General features: G+C 38.5%; 1 protein-coding gene across 5 annotated transcripts; it reads right to left on the bottom strand.

Moving 5' to 3' along the window:
- Window positions 1-16: 16 nt before the first annotated feature.
- Window positions 17-27867, bottom strand: eml1 (EMAP like 1). Of its 5 annotated transcripts, none has more exons than XM_077731067.1 (24): window positions 27749-27860; window positions 25256-25424; window positions 12463-12645; window positions 10855-10993; window positions 8281-8409; window positions 8152-8180; window positions 7268-7294; window positions 4847-4976; window positions 4555-4704; window positions 4217-4286; window positions 3998-4105; window positions 3837-3932; window positions 3532-3666; window positions 3294-3393; window positions 2870-3021; window positions 2443-2568; window positions 2236-2367; window positions 1856-1923; window positions 1643-1731; window positions 1446-1543; window positions 1253-1340; window positions 937-1032; window positions 735-865; window positions 17-639 (listed from the first exon to the last, which is right to left on the bottom strand). In XM_077731067.1, exons 2-24 carry the CDS (start codon window positions 25269-25271, stop codon window positions 514-516), a joined length of 2418 nt encoding a protein of 805 aa, XP_077587193.1. In that variant the 5' UTR covers window positions 25272-25424; window positions 27749-27860; the 3' UTR covers window positions 17-513. The 5 variants fall into 5 exon arrangements, with proteins under 5 accessions (XP_077587193.1, XP_077587194.1, XP_077587192.1 ...); XM_077731068.1 differs by lacking the exons at window positions 25256-25424; window positions 27749-27860 and adding exons at window positions 12162-12215; window positions 21011-21540; XM_077731066.1 differs by lacking the exon at window positions 25256-25424 and having other exon boundaries at window positions 27749-27867.
- Between the last annotated feature and the right edge of the window lie 20 nt (window positions 27868-27887).

The following is a 27887-nucleotide window of genomic DNA, read 5'->3' as shown; positions in this document are numbered from 1 at the left end:
AGCCTTTGGTACATTATTTTTTTTGTTTTACTCATTCATTTACATTAACTTATTACCAGTCCAAATAGAATATATATTTCTATTGCTGTCTATTTCCAGCTAATGCCTTAAAAGTGGTCTTATGATGATTTTAGTACAAATAAAATATGAAATAAAAAGCAAAAATGATCCTGTGTTTACACATTTGGAGATTTTGGTGCCAAGAGATTTTTGTTCAAATGTAAATTATGTGCTATGGCTCATTTAAGGTTGAGAAACAAAGTACACTGCAGTCTGTTGGGAAGATTATAAATGTAGTGTGGCTTAATGAAAGGAGGAGGGGACATGGAGAAACACATCAAACCTCATTCGGGACCTAAAAGCAGATTTGTGAAAAAAAGAAAACTCTCAATTCACCTCAGTTCAGATCCACTTTCTGAGGCATTTGACTTCTTTCCGTCATAGTGTGGTCAGGTTTTCCTCCATTTTGCATGAACAGCATCAGAGGGAAGTCCATGTTGTGACTTTTGTCACTCAGACTATCCTCCATTGCATCACACTCATGTCTTTGCCGCCGGTCGACACCAGGCAGTTGTCATTATACAGAAAGGTCACATTGGTGACGTGACTGCTGTGGCCACCGTACACATGGCTGGGAGCCTAAAATCAGGAACAGTGCCATTTCTCCCGTTAACGTCTACCACATTTCAATATTTCCCACCACTGAACTTTCCACACTGAGTGCAAAACTTTACCCTGAATTGAGAACATGGGAAGGAGAAGAGGTGAACCTTCCCAAAGTCATCTCCAGTAGCCAGGAGACTCTTATCATTGGACCTGCTGCCAGCATTGATGTCAGTTCCATCTGAACCGTCAGACCACATGCCTTTTGGAAAGATAACAAAGTAACATTGGCTTACTGCCTGACATTTGAAAGAAAAATAAAAGGAAACTTACCGAAAACCTGAAAGCCAAGTGTGCAGGTGTGTGTGGCCCATTCAATATCTCGTATGGTCTCCATGCTGACCACTTGTTTGCACACAGAGGGGATCCCTGCAAAAACACAGTCATTTTGTCCGACAGGAGAAATAAAATGATCTAAAAGCTTCTAAAAGGCTAACTCCTAAATTACAGGCAACACAGGCACCCAAAAGTCCATGTGCTGTGCTTGCATGGCCTCTTCTGGCACATTTCTAACCTCTGACCTAAAATTTGAATATACTGTGGCATTTAAGTGTACATATGTATGTTAAAGTACAGTTTTTGGACTCACAGTAGAGTATCTCGTAATCTCCTGAGTTCGACACCAAGTACTGGGAGTCAGATGACCAGTCAAGGTGGGTGATGAAACTAGAGTGACCCTAAGAAAAAAAAGGATATTTTGTAAACAATATACTAAAAAAAAAGTGATCGAATGGTGGTATCAATGTATAAAACCTATAGAAAACAAAAAAGAAGCCACTCACTGAGCACTTCCCAACTCGGCTGTACTTTCTGCCATTTTCTGCCACGGCATAGATGTAGATGTAGCTGTCATGAGAGCCAATGGCCAAGAAATTCCCATCTAGAATAGTTTTTAAGAAGATAAACCAAGCCAAAATGTAATTAGAATACAGTAATGGCCTTTTTGTTGTTGTTGTTGTTTTTTTTCGCAAATGCAAACCTGGGCCAAAGCTCATAACCGAAAGCTGTTCACTCCCATCTGTGTGCACTGTGACTAAATCCTTTGAGTCAGTGTCCAGTACCAGCCACCTACAGGACCAAACACACAACGATTCGCTGATCAATTTAAAATTGATTTCAAACCTCATTCCCTTCTGGAAAAGACATTGTCATTATGTTCCCAGATATTTAAAGGAAGATGTTCCTTATGTACCTGCCAATCTGTGTTCCTATGGCAACAACAGCCCCAGATGGATGGAAGTCTGCTGATTGGGCTGTGTCCTGTTAGGGGGTGTGCAAAATTGAACATCAGTGAGGAAAAAAAAAACATTATTAACTTGATAAAAGTGTCCCAAAATAGTTTGCAAAAATGAAAAGAGAAATGAAACAGCAACAGATCCATTACACTAGCAAAAATGTCCATTATTTATTGATTATTCGTCTGTTTGTTTGTTGTTGTATTTGTGCACTTCGTGGTGAAGCTTTAAATCTCATTATATCTGTATATAATGACAATAAAAAGCATTCAATTCAATAATATATTGGATATAACTATGAGTCGCTAGAGGGCAATGTCGACTCAATTTAACTTACTTCCATGTGTTTACTCCAGATAAACTGATGAGAACTGGAGTCCCATAGGCAAATTTGCCTGTCATAACCACAGGTGAGAAAATGTGGTTTGCAGGGATGAGCTGCCAGACCCCACAACTCATCAGTGTGACCCTAAAAAAAACACCAACATTGTTGTAGTTAGCATCTTCACCAAGGGAGAAATGTTCCAATGGAAAAGTGAAAAACCTGAGTAATGGGCAGAAATTCTCCATCTAAATTTCCCTGCAGAACAAAATTCTTTGTAGTCCCAATAAGAACACTCTCCCCTCTGCCTTCTGCCACCGTCCGGATTGGTCCAAAAATATCTGGCACCTGTGAGACATCAACACAAAACCATGTGCAGTGTATATCATTATCTACTCTGTCCTTATTCTCTCATTCATCAGACTTTTACTGCAATATTAAAATCATCTTCAAAAGGAGACATGGCCTGTTTTATTCATGAAGAAGTAAATCTGGAGCAAGCAATAGTAGTACTGGTTCTTGCCAACGTAAGTAGCATCGTTCATCACAAGAGAGGATGCAGACTTTGATGAATATTTGATCATGACATTCACATAGTGCTCTGAATCCAAAAATGGGATTCTCAACAGCTAAAATCTTCATTTCTCACCTCCATTGTCTGTATGGGATTATAGCTACTATCCCAAGAGACGAGGCGGCAGTCTTTGCCCCCAGACACCAATGTGCCGTTCCTCAGTGTACACAAGGTAAAGATGCTGCCCTCGTGAGCTCCGTGGATGACGTGGCTGATGCGATTAGTGCCTGCGTGACAGAGACGGATAAGTTGTACGGGAAACCTCTCCTCGCTGGCGGCAGAAACGTTAATGGCCGACAGAGAGGTGGATCGATACAGAGGATCAACGAGAGATTGTGTTTGAAGGTGAGCGAGAAGTGTGTCTCTTTATAGTTATCACCATGATATTAAGAATAGGCTTCAAAATATTGATGTGTTTTTTTTTTTATTGAAAGTCTACACTACAGAATCTCAATCTTAAAGTGTTGTTTGTTTAGTTTTTTTAAATTAAATTTTTTACCTTTTCCCCACACCAAGATGTTCCCACATGAGTCCCCGGTGATTGTATCTCCATTTTCTGCAAAGGTCACGCATAAAACAAACTTGGGCTTTTCCTGTTTCTGTAAAACACAACGTATGACAAGACTCGGTTTAAGATGGAAAATAATATAAGCTGTGTAAAAGTGAAGTATACGTAGAATATAATGAATGACTCCAAATTTTCTGATAAATAGATGAAGTTAGAGTGACATTTTTACCTCAAACAGCCCTTGCTTCTTGACAAGAATGCCTTTTTCCAAACTCCAAAAATGGAGATGCGATTTGCCACAGGTCACCAAGATGTTGCTGTCAGTTGGGTGAAAGTCTGCAGCAAAAACTGTGTCGTTGGACGTCTGAAAGCCAATGAGATGCATAATAGATGTTAATGAATCAATTTAATGCTGAAAATATTGCAAGATTCTTGATCATTTCAATGGACGGGGATGGATTACAGCATAGGACTGATGAGAGACATATGGACACATGCACACACACATTAGTGCAAACATTAGTTAAAACCTACCTTGACCTCGGCCAATCTGTCTTCTCGCTGCCAGTCCCAAACAGACAGCACGTGGTCATTGGAGTCGTCAACAACGCATAGCGTGTTTCCTCCATTCTAATGACAACAAATAGTCAGTATATCTTGAGAATTACAAGAAAATGTCATTACGTTTTTCTTACCGACTTAGAAAAAGCCAAGCAGACAAGCGCTCGCTCAAAGTAAGCGGCTCCCAAAACATGGAGGGTGTTAAGGCTGACAGAATCCCAAACGCGAATATGTGGAGCCAACTGCAAGACAAAAACACACACAGAAAGGTATTTAAAAAAAAAAATCTTGTGACAAATCTGACTTAAAATGTAAACATATATAGAAATAGTATTAACATTGAAATCACTTACTTTACCCTCTAAAGAAGTGCCTGCCACCTGCCCGGTTGCGATAGTAATTTTATCAGGATGGACTGCCAAGCTGATGAAAAATATGAAAACAGACTTGAAAATACTGGGAAAAAAAGCCTTTCACAATGTGAGCAAAAGATGAAAGCACGCTGGCCTTATTTTAGTTTCCATTGCAGTTATATGTGAAGATATATTATAATTTATTTACTCTTTAAGCGCTCATGTCTCATTTCAAACAATGTCCAATTCAGCTGGACATGGTGGGGCTGCCTGGCAGCAATTATTCAGCCAAGGCACTGGATGCCTCGAATGTTAGTCAAACCTTTTTGTGTGTATACCTTTTAATGTCGTCCGTATGTCCAGTATAATGTCTCTGTAGCTGCTCATCTACATTGTATAGGACAACTACAGATGCAATGAAGTACACAGTTTCCCCAGTGGGAAGCAAATACAGATTGGAGCGGCAATCACGACCACGGTAACCGTATCTGGTCACGAGTAAAGTCAAGGGAATTACAGAGCAGCGATAATGTTTCATTTATAAATAAATAAATAAAAAGTGGAGTGTCTTTTCCCTTTGGGATGTATTCCTCACTCATTGACTGGAAAAGACTCCAAAGAAAAGGATACACCCAGTCCAGTTTAAGCTTGTTGGTTGGAAGGTCAGCTCTCGCCTCCAGACAGTAGCCCTCCACTTGGTCTTTGGGCATAAACATGGTGATGGGACGACCCTTCAAATACATTTTGACATACCCTTCCTCTGGAAAAAACAAACACAGATACTCAGTTTTTTTATGAATGCAATATATGATGGTCAGATTGTATCATTTTGTTCATTGATTGATTGACAGTGTTTGTATCATTTGTTATGGTGATGTGTGAAAAGGGCTGATGGTGTGGAAAGGATTATGTGATTGGTCTGCGACAACATTTTTTCATGTAAGAGGATAAAGGATATAAGCTGAAAACACAGGAAAAATAAGCCTTTAAATGGACTTTATTAGTCACTTTAAACACATTCTTGGAACAATACTGCAATGCAGTTAAAAGAAAACGCTTTGTTATAATGGGAAAATATTTGGCTCAAAGCAAAAGGTTAACCAACATAATATTGCAGACAAAAGCAGATTGAAATTGTTATGGATGGAGGGAAACATGAAAACTGAAAAGCCATTCATGCAATACCAAAAGAAAACCAATTGCATTAACAATGATATTTAATTTTATGTGGCCTTGAAGAAAACACTACTTCAATAGATACCACGTCTTTCATTTAACAGGACTTTTGAAGCAGTGTAGTTTAAATGGCCTAATTGTGTACAGTGGTACCTCGACATACGAGCAATTTGAGATACGAGTAAGATAAATTTAGATATTACAACTACGTTCCCGTGCAAAATGCCTCGCTCTCCCCTTCACGAATTCCATTTAATTTTAGTACTATTAAACACATTTTAGTACTATTAAACCACTAGTTATTTGTTACTTTGTTAATAGATCGCGAATTAGAGTAAATAAAAACGTTTTTTCAATCCAATATCCTGTTTTGGGTGTTTTTTCAGCGGGTTGGAACAAATTAATTTGGTTTTAGTTCATTTCTATGGGAAACGATCATTTGAGTTATGAGTAAATCGACATACAAGCTCAGTCCGGGAACGCATTAAGCTCCTATCTCGAGGTATCACTGTAATTGGTTCAAATCAACATTTTGATTGATTATTTTTAACCAGAAATTGGGATTACTTTGTAGTAGTTAATAACAAATTTGAAAGTACTGGCTAGGGGACTTTACAGGGCTGCGGTAACTTGGTGTGTTGAGGCCAAAGTGTGTGGGCTGATTCCTCAGTTGAGTTTTCCTCAACTCCAGGCTAACACTTGGAGTCTTTCTGACTTGTGGTACCCTGGCAGCGACTCTTTTTCTGGCCGTGCTGGCCTTGAGGCTGTCCGGGGAGTGCCGGGAGCTCACAGCCGAATGCCTCGTTACGGCCGGAGCGGTAGCGCTGCCGCCGTTCTTCGCCTTTTTGCCGGAGCGGCTGAGGTAAATCTGGACTGTGACTAGTTTGGATGGGCCATGGGGGTCATGGAGAGGGGCGTGGTACAGTGGTCAAAAGGGTACCGGGGGAGGGTTTTTGGAGGAAGTCAATGAAAATTAAAACGTTAGATAGCTCTTGTCATTTTGGGACTTATGAAAGCATTATGAAAGCAGAAAAAGGAAAGTCAAAGGGGTGTACGTCTATCTTATTAACATCTATTTATTAGCCCTGTTAAAAAGTTGAATGTGAGGTAAGCTTTTGAAATTCAACTAATTAAGCCTCATGTTTTCCAACTAAAAGGTTCAAGAACTTGTTGGTTTGAGGGAAATATTTCATTTTAAAATGATTGACACGCTTCATAATTCTCAGTTATTTCATGCTTGTAATTAACCTAAAATATTCCTAAAATAATGCAGTGAGAATTATAAACTAATACAGCTTTCCGATTGGGTAACTACATTAACTGTATGAGCTCTCCAACAATACAAAGAAAAAGCAAACAGCAAAGGAAAAAAAGCTGCTTTTTTTGGCAATGCAAATCCTTATTGTGTGGAAACTAGAGCAGTAGCGCTTCCATAAAATGTCACGTGATCACAAAACTCAAGCTTGAATGTGTGAGCGAAATCTTTGTGTGGTTACTATGGCGACAGCACATGTGAGGCAGACAAACACTTCAGCATCGTCTGAAGTGGAGCTCAAGTGTAACGCTCGAGTAATCGCATTGGAACACAGTGAGTGCGAAGGTTAGATAAGGCGTGTGCTTTTTTTGCATTTGTTAATATGCTCTCAAAAAAAAATAAAACAATAAAGCTAACACAGTTACAGTTTAGTAAAACACTCCTGCTCCTGTCTTGACAGCTCTCCGATCAATTTTACAACTCTATGGACACGATTATTTTTACGGCCTAAGTGATCAGAGAAGTCCAGAGAGCTGTGAAGTCCGAGGGTGCAGTGAGGGAAGGTAACGGGTGCCTGGGTAAGCAGGGGGGTGGGCGGGCATAAAGGGGGAGATGCATACCTTTGCAGTGTGTCACACGTCGCATCCCTTGTAAAGGTTACAGAGAAAGACACAAGGAGCAGGTGAGGAGTATCATGGCTTCCTCATTTCCTGCTCGGTCATTGCATGTGAGTGTGTTGCTTTGCACACAGGAACTGCTTATTAGAATTTCTAAATGCATTGAGGCCTTGAGTATACTCAATGGCTGCAATTGACAATATGAGAGGAAGCAGAGTTGCTTCATAAATAGGCTGTTTTTACACAGTAACTGTGAAATAACCACATAAACTACGGAAATAGATCAGTAACCTTCCTACTTTTCTAGTGGCTTTCTAATTTATGTTTTTTTTATAAATTAAGAAAGAAGCTTGTGCTAAATTTGTTGGTGGCATTTAGATCTTTTTCCTTAAACTTGTTTGTGGAAATATATTTAAATATCGATTTATTTGATTTTTTTTAAATTAGACTACTAAATTTAAATTTGATATAATATTTAGTTGTAAAAAATAAAATGATATGAGATTATTTTTTCATGCGGGTCTGTTATGGCTTGAATGCTTTCTTGGTGCAACACTTAAATGTATACATTAATTATAGATCGTATTCTTTAATTGGAAAATGTGGCCATTGCACTTTAAAATACAATTTCATTTGTGTAGTTGAATTGTGTGGGGTTATCTTGTCTTTTTCTTCAGGAGGTTTTATACTTTTTTTTTGCAAATGTTTAACCAAACAATGCAGTAAAGGTAATTAAAAAACATAAGAAGGATGAAAATAGAACTATGAATGAGGTATGACGATGGCAGGGGAAAAAAGACTGAATAATACCATGTGTGCCTTGGAAAAAAATCATCTACAAAGTGTGACTTTCTAAACTTGCAAAGTCATAAGATTATGGCTCTTACCCGCATTGAACACTGGGTCCCTCTGCTTGCTGCAAAATACACAAGCAAACATTCAATCAGAATCGGCTGGCATGCAACTCTTGTTGGTTTACAGGAGTAAAGAGAGTTTGCTAATACGACATTTGTTACCTGTCACTTCTTTTGCCACTAGAATTGCTGCCAGTAGACCCAGCGCGAGTTCGGTTGCCCTTGGAGTCACCCGAGTCTTTCCGTGTGAGAGACCCCACGTGCTCGTTGGAGTTGGCTCTCCTCACCGTGCTGAAGGGGATGACAGATGGAGAGTTAGGTGATGGGGCTAGATTTTACTTAGTGCATACATCCATAGAAAAATGACTAAAAAAATGTACAGTATTAGAGCAGTAGAGTAGTATTAAGTAAGTTAGAAATAGCTCAGATGTGTGGTTTGGGTTAGGTCATTTTAAGATAGAGATTGTAGATGGGGAAAAAGGTGTTGGTTCTTGTTCAAATTGGTAGAAAAAAAACTGATTTGTGGGCTGAAAAGTCAGAAATCACAGAAAACTGATTTTGGCAAGAGGAATGAACATATGCCTGTAGTTTGGATCTAACCCAAAATTCAATTTTTATTTTATGTTTATCACAATTGAGTTGAATTAAACACTAAAAACAAAAATGAAATTACACATTTAATGTACACACAGTTTTTGACCCCCTATGAGATTAATGCTAAAAAATAATAGGCCACATTCACATGGTAATGAAAATAAGCTGAAATTGCCTTATTTAATTTTAAAAACTATTCCTTCACAGTTGAATAAAGAATAATTAAACAAAGATTGAGTTTCTTGTTTTCTTTGCAGATTCTTTAAAGCAGAATCTTTCAAATAAATAAAATTGAGATCCTTTTTTTCCTGGGCATCAATTTTGGATCAAGTTGAAGTTTAAGAACGACACATTCATTGATGCCCGCTGCTCTCTTTTTCTTAAAAAAATATTTATAAGTCCTATTAGACAGCGAAACAACATATCCACATTCATAGCATACAACAATACGACTCATGCAAATGTCAACAAACCAGCCCTGGATTCAATAGTGGGCTATTTGACTCCCCTGCCAATAGCCTGCCACCAGCTAAACCTGATCAATTGGATGACTTGACAGCCAAGCTGGTTCAACACAATCAAAAGGCTCAATCAGCAGTCCACTGGCCCGGCGGCCCAGTCAGCCATTTAATCCGCGCTATTTACATTCAAAAGCGGTCAGTCCTTTTGATTTGGTTGCCCCTAAACAGAATTAAAAAGATGGAGAGAAGCTTGTGCCTGCTGTATTACTTAGGGAGGAATGACAGTGATCGCATGGCAGCCTTATTTTTGTAATGTTGTTTTAAGATACCAACCCTATGTATACATCTATTTGTATGTGTATATATGTATATGTGTATATGTATATGTGTATGTGTATATATGTATATGTGTATATGGATATGTGTATGTGTATATATGTATGTAAATGTGTATATATGTATACGTGTATATATGTATATGTGTATATATGTATGTGTATATATGTGTGTATATATGTATATGTATTTTTATGTGTGTATATGTATATTAAAATATGTATGTATATTTATATATGTATGTATATGTATATTTATATATGTATGTATATGTATATTTATATATGTATGTATATGTATTTTTATATATGTATGTATATGTATTTTTATATATGTATGTATATGTATATTTATATATGTATGTATATGTATATTTCAGCAACAGGCTTATTTATTTATTTAGTTATATATGTATTTATTTGTTTTAACTTACTTATTACCTATATATGTATGTCTAAAATGTCTTTTCCTGTATCTGCATTCTCACCCTCTTGCTACTGTGACAATGAAATTTCCCAAATACGTTATGAATAAAGTTATCCAATCCAGGAGCTAATTATGACAGCGATTACATATGAATATTAGCGATGCATGAAAAATGTCAATTAAAACAGGTATTAATGAACATTCTTAGAATGAGTGGAGTCTCATGTCTTCAAAGTGGTTAGACAACTAACATGGTGGCATGCTCACCTAAGCAGAGGAGAAAGAATTCTGGATGGCAGACACAAAGGAGACAAACTACACATCTTATTATAAGGTGACAACATGCAAATTGGATGCATGACATTTAGAAAGTCACAGAATATAAACAATGGGGATGATAAATGACCAGGAATGGGAAAGTACACCATTGAGAATGAAAATTCACATTTGTTTTCATTTAAGATCTTGTCTGGTAAATTATATTTAAACTGCAGTTAAATTGACAGTTCTGCCGTCTCTGTAAAAGTCAAAATGAAATTTTATTCACTTGAAAAAGTCCTCTACTTGATTTGGTTACTGAATAAAAGTGCAAATGAGAGGTAAAATGGCAAAAGGTTCGATCTTTGGGGACTGGTCACTGCTGTGTGCTGAGATTCATTTCATTATGGAAATGACATCTGGGGAGGGGATGATCTGATAACATTTAGACTATTATACCAACCAATACACATTTTATGAACCCTGTTAAATGCCAGCATCTTGGTCTGACATAGCCATAGATTTGTGGATGAATGGGAAGAATTATCGGACATGACGAGACCTTTAAATGTCTGAAGCTGCGTATAACACACTGGCAAATTGGCTCATCTACAACCAGTTAAATTCACCATCACAATTATGTCATTTTTCATTTTCTCACCTCCTGGTTAATCCGGCACTATTGTCCTTCCTGGATCCAGATCCAGAAGGGGAGGGCAAAGTACCACCAATTTTCTTTGGTAGGATAGTCCCATTGTTAACTGAGGGTCTTATTGGTAGGGTGGCAATCATTGGGCGGGCTGGAAAACAAATGAGAACAATAAAACATTAGAAATAATGAATAATTAACAAATCTGTCCCCACAAAATAACTACAGGAAGAGCAAAGAACACAATTGACTCCAGAAATTAAATTTTCTAATAAATGCTACAAAATAATAAAGTTATAACATCAAATTGTGTGTTCAAACAAGTATGAATCTCTGCAATGACAATAACCAAAACAACATTACAGTGCAGACAGGAAATGAGTAATGTAATTCCCATAAGGGGGATGCTTTTTGAGGTGGAAAAAAACCTAGGGGGCTCCCATTAATTGCATAATGGTAGGTTGTATTTATACCGCAGTCATTTGTTTCTGTGCCACTCTGTCAAAAGATTACTTTATTCTAAACTGGTCCACCATGAACTGCAAACTAAGCGAGAACTATAAATGAAAATCAGTCTTTTAAGTACCAATCATGACAAAACATTGAACAGATTCAGCATACAGTGTAACAGATTATTTATAAGTGGTGACAAAAACACACAAGGTACATGCACACAAACACTAAAATTCAATGTAATATTTTTAGAAAGCCAAGAGGCATATTTAATCAACGGAATATAGTTTACACTACTACCATTATAATCGTTTATGCTTTAATTACTCCACAGAGGTAAAAAAAGAAAAAGAATAAAGAGTTTTAATTCAGTAGTAGAATGTCAAATAAAGCCAGTGTGTTTGTGTTTTTGGCATAACACTGCAATGCGTCCATCTGCTACTCTGTGTCGCAACTGAAGAAAAAAAAGCCCTGAGTCATCCAGTTTAAATCCAAACAGATACAGTTGAACTTCATGTTTAATTCATCAAGGGATTGTGGCTTTACATGACGTTTTGATATAAAGTCTATGAAAAATACACTATTTTCTGTCAAATGAACCTCAAAATGTATTACAATTTATTGCTTTTAACATTTTTTTCCAGATAATTCCTTATCTCTTCAGATGTTACAGTTAGCCAAAACAAATGTGTCTATTACGTGCATAAAAGTGTGACAGAATTCAATTCCCAGTGCCAAGGATAGTGTGATGCAAACGTGTTTATCAAAGTACACACAACTGGGCGCTGTCTAAGCAGGGGGTGATAAAAATGTGCACAGTGGTGCAAATGCCACCAGGCCTTTCCCCCCCAAGACAGTCAGCCTACCTGACTTCCCAACATGGCTCTCTGCCGAGGAAGACTTTCTCATCAAAGCAGCCTCTATTCACATAACGCACAATAAACACGATAAAACTACTTCCAGCGGTTGGACAGAGACAAAATCGAGAAAAAAGCTGGCTGATAAATCTCTTCATTGACTTTAACTAATCCAAGATATCTTGTATTTTGACAACACTGAGTTTGGTAAACTAGTTTTCAGCTATGTTAGTGTAAAAGGATTTTGTGAAAAGAATGTCTTGTCAAGGTAAGTATCAGGTGTTGAGGTGTATCCATTGTGGTAGTTTACCTTTGGTGGGCCCTCGACGTGAGCTCATGGCCTGCTGCTCTTCAGACACGTTAAGCCGACGGACCACGTCGGCCAGAGCGGACTTGAGGAGTTGGATTTCATCCTCCTGCATCTGGACCCTCTGCTCCAGGGATGCGATGCGGTCGGTGACCTCCATGCTGCTGGAAGCTGAAGTGCTGTCATCTGAGAAAATAAGGTGGTTTATTGTCAGAGCAGAATGCAATCGTGTCCCTAAATGTTTGAAAGATGTGCACAGCACAATTAGACACTTTTAACATAAACATAAACATAGACATACATAGATTTGGCACTATGGATTTGTAGCAAAGACATAACACTCTTTTCGCTGAGTGCTTACCGTACATTAAAATCCATAAAGTGAGAACCTAAATAAAGGTAGGCTAGTTTTATGAAAAAACAATACGACATAATGTCGATTCTTTGGAAAAGTATACAATATGTGCCTGAATATTAAAGTCCAGCACAATTCCATTTATTTGAGTAATCTAATATGAACTAACATATTTACCACAAAGTGATAAAAAGGTATTTTTTTATTATCTTTTTTGCAATGTTGTTGCTAAAACATTTCAGACTTTTGCATTTAAAAAAACATTTTAACAAAATGGCACAGTTAATAAATGATGATATTGATTGATGTTTTGCATTAGGATTAGGACTGATTAGATTCTGCCAACCAATCGATATATTGATCCAGATCAATCATTTTAAATCTAATTTTAGGGCATTCAACAAGATGCTTTGTGGCGAGTCAACATTTAACTTGGGGAAATCTCAGTTTTGCTTGTTAAAATGTTTAAAAAAATGTACACAAACTGACATTTGGATTTTGGTAACTAAATACACTCTAAATAAACTCTGTGGGTGAACTGGAAAATGGAATACTGAAATATAGGTAATATACTGAATGTTATTGGATATTGGGGTGATGAAGATGGGGAAAAAAGAATAGATGTGGGTGACCAAAAGAACCACGAGAAAAAAATAAACATTTAAAATGAATCTAGATTATTTTCAGACATACATTACACACACACACACTTGCAACACACAAAATGCACCCAGACGCTGACTTTGATCAAATATACATGTAAATCATTGCTGTGTTTTCCCAGCGGACGCCGAATAACAGTTAGATGAATAATGCATGGGATGCATGGGACATCTGCGACATATGCGCTCTCTGAGGATTTGCAGACAGTCTGTTCAAATGATGGAAATGCAAAACAGCTTTTGACTTGTGTAAATAATGTTGTCAAACACTTAAATTAGAAAAAATATTTGCTAAGAAAAGCCACTTTACCATGTACATCCCATGTTATTCCATGCGGACGTGTTTTCTTTAACCCTCTTAAGCAATTAAGCTGAAGCATATCGTGACTGACTCCGAGAAAGGCATGGTAGTCCCCTGATTGGTCGCCAATCACATTCCACAGAAGTCATTTGAAAAATCAAATAAAAAAAAATCAGATATTAAATGCCAATTTCAGTTTGCAATGATTTGATTGGCTTAAGCCTTAAGCTTTGCTTGAACAAGGGATCCTTAATTAAAAGACTTTCATAACACATAATATCATTATAATTTATTGCTCCACCATGCTTGCGAATAGTTATTGTAAAATTTTACATTGTACAATATTTTAGAAGTAGCATTAAGTACCAATTTTAAAGTAAAATACTTTCCTTCACAATCCCATCCAATTAACTATAAATAATTTTCCATCCATAAACAAAAATTCACAAATAAATTTCCACTCAAACGACATGAAGCACAAAAATCTTTGAATCTTTGATTCCTTTGCTAAAAATAAAAACATGCTCACCTGTTTTGCACTCTTTGAAGCAACGCTTCTTCATTTTCATTTAAGAATATGACTTTCCCAAGATAAAGCACCCACTGATATCAGCCCCCTCCAGAGGCGGCAAAAGACACACAATAGCATCACTTTTGAATGGGCACAAAGATGGTTTGTTACTCAAGCCATTCCCTGAGCATCAATGCCTGACACCTAGTCATCAACCTTCAAGTATGAAACACAAAATCATGTAAAGTAACCAAATGTAAGGAAATGCACACACGTTCTTGACGTTCAGGCCAGATGTGTGAATAACTTTGGAGAGGGTCCCCATCCGTGATGTGTCAGTATCAATTTAACAAAAGATTCCATCAACTCACACACCCTAGGACACCAGTGTCTCTCTGGTTATTACACAACACCCAAGCAAGCTCACTGCAGTGCTGCTTGAGTACGTCATCTTTCTCTTCCACATCTTTTTTTGCCTCATTTTTAGGTCAAAATACAGCCAAGGCTCAGATCTGTAAATTTGCATTGTTATTTGATATATAACTTACATGGTAAAATCCCTTTAGTCATATCCATGGACGAAACCATGAAGGAAAAGGTGGGGGAAAAAAAGAACTTCGTGCATCCATTAAGGACCATCACTGAAAAAAAAACAAAGAGGCACTTTCCTGAGTCATGCACTAACCTCAGTTTCATCAATAATTGAATTGTGGATATGTGTCCGAACCAATTTCCCCTTACAGCATTCTCCAGTGTCAACAACAAAGGACTACAATGCCTTAAGGGTTAAATGCTATGGTAACACAAAGGAGATACTTTCCTATTTCAGTTTATACTTGTCTCCTCTTGGGACACATGGTTATTACAGCAATCGGAAATACAACTTGTTTTAAGTGTTTTTTTTCTGTTTACGCCATATTCATATACAATAGAAAATCTTAGTATCATGACAAAAGAAGATTAAGTCCATAGGAAACAACAGCCTGTGACAGACTAATAAATATTATTCCTGTTTTCTAGTCACAGGAAAGCACTGAAATCCTCCTCTTTGGGCTTCCTAATAATTCCTGACGGACAGCAGGTTAAGAGCTATTTACAGACACCAGAAGGCCCAAAGGAGGGAAACCCACAATAGGTCACCTTGGTAGGCAAAAAAAAAAACACTAGATACTATCATGGGGTATGAAGATTGTTTTTATGTCAAAAACTGACTTAGGATACAAGTGGATGAAGAGGTCATAAAGAGAGGCAAGGAGAAAGAGAGCAAAAATGACCTCCATGTGTCTTCTTATAGTGAGTGACCTGTGAGCCTGTTAAATCCTATTTTCCTTCCACTAGCTGCTTCCTTCCTAGAGTCAAACTAAGGGCAAACTGACAGTAAATGCCTCACCTTGCTACAAATGAACAACAACACACTTGAAGAGGTTCTTCAAAATCCACACCATAACAGAAATTATGGCATATAGCCATCCACTATTGCCATTTTTTCCATATACATTTAGTTTTATATCACGCTAGAAAAATACAGCAAAATGGAGAAGGTTAACATGCTAAAGTAGAACTCTGAGTGGATTGCTCAGCAACAGGAGAAATATATTAGATATTCAAAATACATTTTACTGTTATAGTATCAGCTGTGTCATTTTTTGATAAAATATCTGCAATTTGCAATTGATATATAGTATATAAGTATATAAAAAAATGAATAACTTTGAAATACAGTACCCATTTGAAAAGCTCTTTTTAAAACAAGTCGGGCATGAGTTAAGGTTACCTTCCAATGAGTGGGAAACAGACTGTTATCATTATATTTACATAACTAGAATGCCATGAAGCAGCATGCAGACCTCCAACAAGGTTGAATTGCTTAAAATGTTTCCATCACAACTGTCTTTATCTCTTGGTTTCTTACTCAGTAGAGAAAAATGCAAAACATGACCAGGTGAGAATAAACAAAGAATAACAGTCTTACATCTATACATATATCCATATGCAAATTTAAAAGGCAGTTTAGAGCTCAAAGTCATAAGTCAAGTTTGGCAGTGGCTCCAGGCACCAACATAGATGTCTCTGTCAAACGCAACCTTTTGCCCACATGAAACAAGCCTTTGTCTTCAAGTAACAAACACCCAAGAACGGGAGACGACACATTTGTTCCATTTGGGCGAACTGCTGTTTGTTCCATCCACTCGGGCGGTTGTTATGGGGAAAGGCTTTCAGTGCCAGACACTGTTAGGACATTGAACATCAGCCAGTAGTGTTTCCACCATCTGGGAGATTGAGAATATACAGTGGATGCTGCTGCTGTTTGGGGCAGACATCCTTGTTACACAAGTATAGTATATACTAAACCGACACATTTGTCAAGAGAATTCTTAAGCAAATATCTATCTGTTCTCTTAGGGTGTCGTTTTATTCTAGGATTGTTTCCAACTACACAATAATTATATTTTATGCCTTGATGGTTGTTGGATGTCTATCCAGTAATAAAAGGTAATAAATAAAATTAATAATGGCGTGAAGTAAGCAAAACTTGAAATGTTCAGTTTTCATACAGAACACAAGCCACTTAGGCATGTGTTCCTCACATCTCTGCACCTGTGCTCTTGATTAATCTATTTTTAATGGACTCTCTAAATGGGACCATTCCCTTTCCCCTTCTCCATATGTTCAACACAGACCGTACACATGTAATCAGTCATGCACTTGGATTGGTATCCATCTTTCCTTATGTTAGAGACCAATTAGGACACAGAAGCAGCCTTTGAAAGCTACACTGCAGGAACACAAAGGTTAATAGTATCTGTCTTTTTTCCACAATTCCATTTTAAATGTAACAAAAACAGTGACTAAAATAATGGTGTCTCTTTGGAACTCAGTCTTCTGGTGTGATTTATTACTCGTAGCCCACCCCCACCACAGGTACAAGATAACACCACTAAGCACAGTTACGCTTTCCATGAAGAGGGGTGTCTTTTTTTCTGGCTTTTTCATCATATTTTTCTGCATGCATGACATCATGCTCCAAGACTCCCAAGATGGTTCCCCAACACCAGCACACACACAGATTGGACTTCCAGCTTTGATCACACATACGCTTACAAACCATCGCACATCGGCTATATTTGAACTGAGCTTCCACATCCCTACTTTGCATGCATGATTGTTTTAGTGGGTCAGAGGATGAGGCTGCACGAATGTGTGTCAGTGACGAAAAAGGCGAGAGTGAAAGAGAAGGAATGATACAAGCACAGAAAAAATGGCTTCCATTACAAACTATGTGCATGTGCATAATACCCTCCAATGACTATTCAATTGCAAGCCATAAGATTTTACATTATGAGGGATCAAGTGGCCTTAGATGTGATGTCCCAATGTTGTAAATACTTGACAAACACTTGACCTATGACATGCACTGCTGCATATAAAGCAGTTTTTGTTTATTAACCACAGGCTGCATTGTGTGCACCTTTAATGGCCACACATTGTCACTTTGTATAAGTGTTAACACTACCACAAAGTGCAGGCTTGACTCTTATCAGTAGGAAAACCAAAGCAGAGATAAGAAGTGGGAGGAGTAGATGGGGCGTGGCTTCAGTGGATCCTCCAAAATTTACCATCTTATTGTATTTTTTTTCCTTTAAAAGAAGGAAACTACAAAATGCTTACAAAAACAATATTAAAACCAATAATATTTTGAATCCGGAACAAACCATTTCAAATTCAATTTAAATGGAAATCCAATATGAACTTAGATGACAGTCACAGACCAAATTGTAGGCACTTTTAATTAATCAATTTAGACGGACATTCTTTTTTGGTCTCTTGCTAGCTAAAGCCTTTCTGGGGGGGGGGGGGATTTAAAAAAAGATTTTAAGCAAGACCATTGCCCAAGATGAAATGCAGAGCGTGAGAGAGTGAAAATCAGTGTCAATGGAAATGAGAGGAAGAAAATTTGCCTGCGAGTCAAAGCACAAGAGGACCAATAAGAAAATGTTTGAAGACTTATCGGAATCCCGGAAGATCTGCGGGTAAGAGAGTCCCTGCAATCTAAAAATAAATGGAGAGTGATGTGGGCATTCAAGCGCTGGACAACAAGAAATCAATGTCAGACATTCAATGATTTAGTTGTAAAGGAGGGGATATGCTAGATCAAGCTGATATTTTTCAGAATAGCTCTGGTGCACATTACAAAACAAAAACAATACACACTGAAACTATCCGCAACAGATTAGGACTGTAACTACTGTTTATTTTGATGAATCTATGTAGGCTCCAGCACCCCTGCAACCCTGGTGAGGATGCATTATCAATAATGTTGTCAAATTGAAAAGCAATTAATCGATGAACTGCTGCACTTACATAAACAACTGTGCATCAGTAAAGTTACCGAAATATAAACGCTGGATAGAAGATGGAACTTTATCTCAATTACACTTGATGTTTCCACTTATTATAATAGATCTGCTTAATATAGAGGAACGGCACACAAATTTAAAAAAAATGACCATGTAGACCAAAATGACAATTTGGATCCAAATTGATTCCTCGGGGTGTTTTGCTGGCAGAATCAGCAGCCCTCCTCTCTGATAGGCTCAATGTGTGAGTGTATATGTGAGTGTGGGGGGTGTAATCCTTATCCATGTACACATGCTATTATCAAAGATGCTTTTTGGACCGAGGCCTAGGAAGGACTCCAAAAAAAGAGTGTGTCAAACTATCCCCATGTTGCATGAGTAGGAGGTGGGGAACTGTGCCTTAGTGCCTGTGGGTAAACTGCATGGCACATGGAGATAAAGGGATGTCTGATCCACATTTAGGCACACATAATGAGTTGAAAAAGTGTGGGACAACTGGGGGAACGAGAGGAGTAGAATTGCTTATGTGGAGGTGCAGAATTCTTTGGCGAAAATACAAAAACAAACAAAAACTCAAAAACTTCTCATATAGTACTTAAAACAATGCATATATTCATTCATTTTCTGAAGGGCTTATCCTCATAAGGGTTATGGGGGTGCCGGGTATATCCCAGGGAGGAAACCAGAGTACCCAGAGAAAACCCACACAAACCCAAAAATGAGCACATTGAATAAAAAGTCAGCTCCAAAAAAGCTCCTATTACCACATAAAGCAAAATAACAAAAAAGCAGCAAGGCAAAATGCAAAATGATTAACTTCCACCATCAGATGAAGTCAGTACATGTGCGCCTGAGTGTGTAATGAGGCTAATTTTCCCTTGGCGTAAACTGTCGAGCTAGCTCTGACCTCCTGAGGACAAAACGTGCAGCCTGCACGTCTTTCTGCAGTTTCGATGACCTAGTCTGCAAGCATTAGCGTGGTTGGATGCTCAACAACACACGGAGATGTAGAGAAGGGAGTGGATGACATCATTGCATTTTGGTTGGGTCCAACTGGCTTTATGATGTCACCCGAGCCTGGAGGCCCAACACTAACATACACACTTACTCAAAGAGACCTGCAATATATTAAGGGGTGGGTTTGAAGGGAAAGAAGCTACTCCACTTTGTAATGAAGATAAAAATTGAGAGTTTATGTCAGTGCTGTGGTTTTGCATGGTATGTGTAAGAATGTGAGGTGTCCAAAATACCTTAAACAACATACCAGCTTTGGCCCCAAAACCTATTCACCTGACAGCAAACCACTGAGCCTTTAAGCCAATTATTGTAGCTACAAACCAAGTACTTCTACTATCTACCACTGCAGTCAGACATTTACACTAAGCGAAACTGTTGTATCTTCACCAGAACACCTGTTTTTCTAGTTAATCGACAAGCTTGAGTGAGTGTAATTGAAACAGTTCCTACATTGCTCATTAAATGTTAATTCAATACCTTAAGAGTCTGAGACGTAGTATACAGTACAACATTTGTCGGTGACTTCCGGGTTCAAGTACACACCCAACAACTAAACCTTGAGGCACGACAACAGTAATAAAAATAGCTAATAATATGAGATATACTGGTATGGCTTTTTATACCCTTATATAGTCGTATCAGTCCTAATGTCAGGCCATGCATTTGTGATCTGATCAAGTATTGTAATATCAGTGAGGGGAAATGCTACAAAATAGATACATACAAACTTGATTCTGAACCAAGATTTGTCCTTTAAGACTTGCTCTATTTACTGTTGTACCAATATCAATTACATTGGCCCATACATCAAATCTGACTATTCTCTTACTGATTTCCAAACAAAATCCCCCACATTAAAGTCGTCTAGTCAGGGCTCTGCAACAAAGGATAGCAATATAAGAGCAGAACAATGAGTCATCAAAACAACAGCAGATTTAAGTCCATCTGCCACAAAAGTCTCTCAGTTTGTTGAACATAATCCCCTTGGTGCACGTGCTGGTGCAGCAGCAGCACCAGCAGCACCCGGCCGGATACATTCTTAACTGCTTCTGTCATCTTCAATATTTTCAAGCAGTCAGCCATGGCTGAGGCCCAACTTTTCAAAACCCGAGATTAAATCTTTTTCTAAATGATGGCATCTTGATGCGTCATGCTGCTTACCCTCTCTCTCCTGAGTCACCGGCCCCCACCCAGCAACATCACTGCTGTCCCATAATGTACTTTGTTAATTAGTGGTTAGCTCGGGATGGTGCAGAGGAGACACACTGCAGAAACTACTTTTAAAAAAATGATATTTCAGGAGAGCTTATTCAAAGAATCGTCATGCGAAATTGGGAGATTGTTTACCATTGCAGAACTGCAGCAGCGACGAGGTGTCATACAAGCTGCTGTAGCTGGAAAAGCCGTCTTCCATTCTCAGACGCTGTCCTACTTCCTTCGCTTATCCACCTCTCACTTCACACTCTTTTCCTTCGATGACTCCCTTTGCCTAGTTTATCTTTTTACTTGTCACTCCCTCCATTCACTCCGCACGGGTCAGGCTCCCTGGGTGAGTAACCATGGCAACCCATTCACTCGGCGTCAACTTCAGTTGCCTCCTCTTCTTTTTCTACCTTGTCTCACATAGGGAAAATCTCCCCAAAAAATTCCAAGAGAGTCCTTTCTGTCTCCTCCTGACTAAACTGGACTGACAGAAGTTCAAGAGGTTCCTTTTTCTTCCTCCTTCCTTTCCCCTCTGTTCCTTTCGTCTGTCCTCGGCTGCTGTCGGCTCTTGCTGATCTCCGGCAGAAAAACAGCTTTAGGAGCGTTTGAGTGGGCAGAAGCGTTTGCTGCGTGGCTGTGTGCTTATGTGTGTGTTTAGATAATGCTAGGGAGAGCCCAGCCTTCCACAGTGTCACACAGTGGAGGAGAGTCAGAGCTTTGGGTGGGCGGGGTTTACTGAATGGCTCGTCATCCTCTGCTTGGTGGTTCAGATGGACGGAGAGCATATGAGGGGAAAGCTAAGGGGGGGAAATTACATTAGAAAAGGGAAATGGAGGCTACGGGAAAGGATGCTAGTGGGTGGATGAGAGCCTCCCTTGATATGAGATGAGGGCCTGCCTTTAAATGATATCCTTTTGAAAATATTCCTCCCTTTTGGTAATTGTATTGAAAGCAAATATGATTGTCCGGAAAAGATTATATCAAAAGTTCAGTTGACAGTTTTAAATATCTAAGGCTGGGTCTACAACACAAGGCACAAACACTACCGATATAGCTTTGACTTTTTTTGCGAATGACCAAGTAGTGAGCTGAGTGAATTGAGGACATAGGTGTTGTTGACCACGGAGTAATCAGAAGTGAACTAGTAGTTAAAAAAAACAAATTCAGTGGTAAAAAAAAAAAACATTTTTAGATAATAATGAATCAATTTTTCACCCGGCTCCTCACTTTTGCTCCTGTTCCCAATTTGTATGGTGAACTTTTCCCAAAATAATGTTTTTCAGGACCTAATACCTCCTCGACTTCATATTACAACTCAATGCACGATAAAGACAACGACTATTGTTCACTGAGCCAAAGACAATTGCATTATGGGTTTCAACTAAACAGAGAAGAACGACTTGATTGATTATTTTTCTTATAAATTATTGATAATAATGCATCTTTGAGTCTTGATAATCATTTTTTTCTAAATATTTGTTGACAAGATTCAATCATTCAACCCCTAACAACAAACTAGAGGTTTTCTCTAGCTTTCTAGTCCAGATGATCAACCAACTACTCCGTTTAAATAGTTTTGTCCAGTGAGTCACATCAATTATACAAACAACTGCCTGCAAATATAAATGTATATCTTACTTCCAGTTGGTCAAGATTTCACTATTTTCATTGAACAGAGTTTTAAAGGGAGGACATATATTTTGTTGCATTCCACGTGTGGACATGGCCTCAGTGACATAAACATAGCCGATTCAGGAAGCATTTGGGAATCACATGAGGTCAAGACTGCAAGTCTATAGGTCACATTGCAGCCGGCTGCCAAACGTTCAAGCGCGACATTTCCGGGGTCACCGCCCGGCCTCAACGAGATTACCATTCTGTTGTTTGTCTGCGAGTCTTATCGGATGTCGCAGATGCCGCAAACACTGAGGGATCCTTAAAACAAGGACAAGAGGTGGGAGGGAAAAGTGAAAGGGAAAGTGAGGGATAAAAGAAAGAGAAATAAATAGGGATAGAAGAGGGGGAGGGGAGCGAGGCACAGGAATAGAAAAAGAGAGCTTGGGGGGGGGGGGGCAGGATGTTGGGCGAAGCAGCAAATTAAAAAGTGAGCTGGGGGGAATTTATTGAGGGGAAAGGGTTTGAACGGAGTGCTTCTTAATTCAGAAAGGGGGTTCTATGCGCACACATGGGGTCTGCATTATTTATAATACAAGCATGCTTGAAGAAAATAATCAAGTAGGCAGTGTCTGTGGCCTATATTCCCCTTTACAAATCATTTTCAACCTTGACTGATTGACTACAATTAAGTGGTAACATTAAAAATACTTAAAGGACTGCAAGCGGTGCTGAATACACTTCAAGCTTATTTTAAAACAGGAGTAACAAGCGCAAAGTGGTTGCTCAAAGAAATCTGAGCTTGGCTTTTATGATGTATTTATGAGCCCTCTCCAGATAATAATTTGCATTAGTGCAATGAATGTCCTGCAAATGCCATTTGCGCGAAATTTTTAAACATGAGTATTGATTCATTAAATGAACTGAGAAAGGACTAATCTCTCCTGCTTAATTGATAATTTAAGCAGATATACTCCAACAAAATAGGTTCTGAGTTGTGAAGCACAACCAGAATTTATACATAGTGCTCACTGGTTAATAAGAAGCATTGTCAATTTCAGAGAAATATAAAGGATTTTAAGTGAGTATTTTAGTCTGTGAAATACAATACACGTGATACTAATATGTATTAAGTGATGTACTAAAATGAATCAATAATTGTATATAATAAGACCACTTAAACGTATCAATACTTCATAAAAATATCAGAACAAACACTCCAACCTTTTTTCTAGAGAGGATGTATATATGACTATTTCTAAAATAAATGGTATGATCTTTGGATTGAATCATAATTCAATTTTAAATAAAGGCAAATAGCTGACGGATTAGTATGTTTTTACACAATGTCATCCAGACGTTCACTAGCAGATCTATTCAGCTGAGAGCAGAGAGGATTATTCGGAGGGGGGAAACAAGGTATCCTTTGTACTTGGTTGCGTTTACTTGAGGGTGTTACATCTGAGAAGCCACATGAAGCAAATCAGGATTAAACTTTGACTGTTACAACATTTCAACAGACCAATCAAGCCTCTAGAGACATAGTGGAATGAATACATTACTGGAATGTGTTACTATACACTCCAACACTATATAGTACATACTCTCAATACTGAGAATGGAATGAAGTTATTTCAGATAGCTTTCAATAACCTTCAGTGTTCCGATTCACATTCATGAGTTTAATAGAATTACTCATCTCAATAGATCAGAGCACAACCTTTGAATGCGCCATTGTGTTTTTTTGGACAAGCCATGAAAGGTGTTTTGCTTAAATGGGCTCAAGATTATTGTAAATCTCTTTCTGGTGCACATTTGGAATCGGGATAATCATCTGATCTACAACCACCGCTATTGCCAGCACCATCCTTGCTTGTCCCCCCAACCCACATGAAGAACACAGTGGGTGGCAGGTGGTGGGACCGAGGCTGCTCCGGGCCCTTCCCTCTGAGGGCCTCCCCTCCCTAGCGTTTCCCCTCTGGCTGTCCCTCTCGTACAAAAACAAACACGTGTGCGCTCACACAATCAGAAAATAAATATGTGTGATGATATCCCAATTATAACAAATAATGAGTGCCTGGCCCATGTGTGATAAACATCCAAGATCAAGAGCATCTAAACCCATTCAATTTGAACTAAATGCAACACTAGAAGAGAGTTGTTTGCTGAAATGGCATTTTCTTGTGTAATCAGACATTGTATCTGGTTTTGCATGACTCGCTATGAATGCAAGACCTCCTTCACCTTTATATTATGTCTACAAAGAACAAATAAGGCTGAACAGGAAATTTTTCTTTAAAAAATATATGTAGGCTTATCCTCACAAGGATTGCGGGGGTGCTGGAGCCTATTACAGCTGACTTTGGGCACAAAGCAGGGGATGCCCATAATTGGTGGCCAGCCCATTACAGGGCACGAGGAGACGGACAACCTTTCATACTCATAGCTAGGGCCAATATCACTAGCATTTGAGCCAGTTAAGAATATAGTAATATTTTACACTTATTTCCCTGAGTATTCGAGCGATAAGGGGGGGGGGGGGGGGAGTTTTGCACAATTAAACAATGACCCACGTGGGGTTCAAACTTGATTTTTACCCATTTGAAGTCACCAGGTCACATTATGATGTAGTAGCTAAGCTTGAGTGGGTTACGCATTAAGAAAAAAACTGGTCCTAGGAGGGAATGACGTGTGTCAGTTGATGAGCCAATCAAACTAAACAAATGTTTGTTTGTATTTCTTAAGGGACAAAAAAAATAACAACAACCTACTGACGTTCTTTAAATTCCATAGATGATCAGTCAGTCTGCCAGTGGACCAGGATTAAACACAACCAAATCCTGAACGAGGGAGGGAACAAGGTCAATCCTCTGGATGATCCAGCCACCATCTGTGTGTTGTCCTGGTTATTGGGCCGGTTTACACCGATAATCATTAATCCAACCTGGACACAAAGTGATTCATTTAAACGGTGAACTTGGACGAAGCCTGTTGTACAAATTTGTTTTCGACTCCTAACGAATATTTAAGGGAAGCGCAAACCTTTATCGGATTCAGCCATACACAGCACATCTTACTCATTTTTGACCAAAAAAAAAGCATCATCCTCCATCATTTACATCATAAAAAGTTTAAGGAACGCTCTTTACAGGAATGCTAATCCACAACATTTTCAGTTCATTATATGAAAATGGTATACTATATAAAAAAAATTAAAATAAAAAAATACAACAAAGACTGAATCAAAACAACACTAAAAACATATGATGATAGTGTTTTCCCTAAAAACAATGCACTTCCAAATGCAAATTTAATTTTTCTACATTTTGATGAAACTGTATAGTGCGTGTAATAAAAAATAATATTTAGTAGAGAAACAGCTAAAGACTAATGATTGAATGTAAAATATAATATCTCATTATTTTAAGTAATTGCATTATTGCTTCTATGCTTCTATGACAACAGTTTAGGAATAGGGTTGCACTGTAAAGGGCCAAAAAGAGGAAAACGTAGGAGAATATGCTTCCAACAAAACAAAAAAAAATCATTAACTTCCTGATAAGTTTCAAAGCATCCCCTTAAAACAAATAAGTATTAATACATTTCCTCCTCACAGTAAATTACAGATACAGAAAGCATCGACTTCTCATGACTACAATCTGTACGTTAATGAGCCTTAACCACAACTCAGAAAATCGTACAATATTCACCTCCATCCACAGTAAAAAAAAAAAACCAAATGAAGCCATAATTAAAAGCAAGAATACACACACTTAAACTTGTAATGTTAGCCTATTTGGAGCCACCACTCAGTATATGTTAGTGTACAAGAGCATGCTCTCTCAAGCGGTGACAACATTAATCACATCTGACTTGGCTGCTGAAACATCCATGTTCACCATCCCCCTATTTCCTGAACAACCTTTTTTTCCTCCTTCTCCCTGCTAAAGCTGAAGCTCGCATACCCCACGCAGCAGCATCCATATATACATAGCTTTCCTAGTTTCCCACTTCTAGTGTTAGAAATAGCAAGGCTGTTTGATTTTATGCACCCTGCTCTTCATCCTTTCAAAGTCAGCTTGAGTTGGACCTTGAATCAATAAAGCCTAAACTAAACTGCTGTTGAAACCATTCACCTCCTCCGCTGCAGCCTAAATACAAATTCCATCAATTTGGAGGAACTGCTTCACCAAATGTCTTTGGTTTATGACAACATAGTATGCTCACTTACCACTGTAATTTTACAATATACATAGCCTGTACAATTCATGTAGGTTCAAGGCACCTTACTTACTTTTTTTATTTAATCAAGTGACATCCAACACACATTTAAATGGTTTTCCCCAGATTGGACTCCCTTTATAAAGCCTTAATCGTGCGGCACGACTATACACACAAATTTAGCTTACACTGCCATCTTCTGGGAAACAAATTAACTGCTGGGGCAACAAGACTCATGTGGGCGGGTGGGGATCTGGGTGGGTGGATGGGTGGGAAGGTAGATGTGTAGGTGGATGGGTGGCTGGGTTCATTTGAATGGGTAGGTGGGTCGGAATGTGGATAGGTGAGTAGGTGGGTTGGTATGTGGGTAGGTATAGTTGATGAGGTTGCTATGGAAGACTGCTTTTGTCCTTAATAGGTTAAAAGTAGAAGATAAGACAGGCTGCAAATGGAGTTGGAGATGGATAGGGTAATAGAGACAAATGTTAACAGCAAGAAAAATGAGTCAAACCTGCAGTGAGAGGATAAGAAAAACAATAGGGAAAGTTTCTTTTCCCAAAGGATTGTTGCTGTTAATCTGTCAACCTTAGCACGAGGTGATTTAGTTCTCTGTTTTCAACTTGGCTGCTCTCCTCAAAAATTGAACCTTTAGTCTTGGTCAGCTGAGACATACAAGCAATCACGTGTAAGTGCAGTTCCTCTCTTCACACATATCTAAGACGGCGTGAGAGCTGCCAAGTCAAAGGCATAACTCTTCCTCATGGTTTAGTCTGACTGACAGTGTTTAATGAACATCTGTAGATAAGCAGAAAGTCCATCTCCATTCTGGAAATGCCTCCAAGTGTCCATATAAGGGACTAGAAGCAGCTAAAATGAATACCTTCCTAGGGAACTGTGCTGAAAACAAAACAGGCCCACAAGTACCTCCTTCCCTCCCACTTTATACACTTAGAATATAGTTGAAAACACACACATGAAGAAAACGATAGATGGTTTGACACTTTATGCCCCGTCACACACATTCCATAAGGATTTGTGCAGACTTACCCATTGGAAGTCCTTCACCGTCAGACATGGGCGCAGAAAACACAGCCACTTACTGTTGTTTTGGCCTTTAACTTTTAATATCTGATTGCTATTACACGGCGTGTCTCCACCCGTAGTCTGTTATAACTTTCTAACTATA

The sequence above is a fragment of the Stigmatopora nigra genome, chromosome 13 (assembly GCF_051989575.1).
Source record: "Stigmatopora nigra isolate UIUO_SnigA chromosome 13, RoL_Snig_1.1, whole genome shotgun sequence".
Taxonomy (NCBI): domain Eukaryota; kingdom Metazoa; phylum Chordata; class Actinopteri; order Syngnathiformes; family Syngnathidae; genus Stigmatopora; species Stigmatopora nigra.
The sequence above is the reverse complement of the archived record's forward strand: the minus strand, read 5'-3'. Positions and strand labels throughout refer to the sequence as shown.

Coding starts and splice junctions, on each gene's coding strand:
- eml1 (XM_077731068.1), bottom strand. CDS start 21,077: ATGGAAGACGGCTTTTCCAGCTACAGCAGCTTGTATGACACCTCGTCG. Junction 1,924..2,235: donor TCTGGAGTAAACACATGGAA/GTAAGTTAAATT, acceptor ACCCCCTAACAG/GACACAGCCCAATCAGCAGA. Junction 1,544..1,642: donor GGTTATGAGCTTTGGCCCAG/GTTTGCATTTGC, acceptor AAACTATTCTAG/ATGGGAATTTCTTGGCCATT.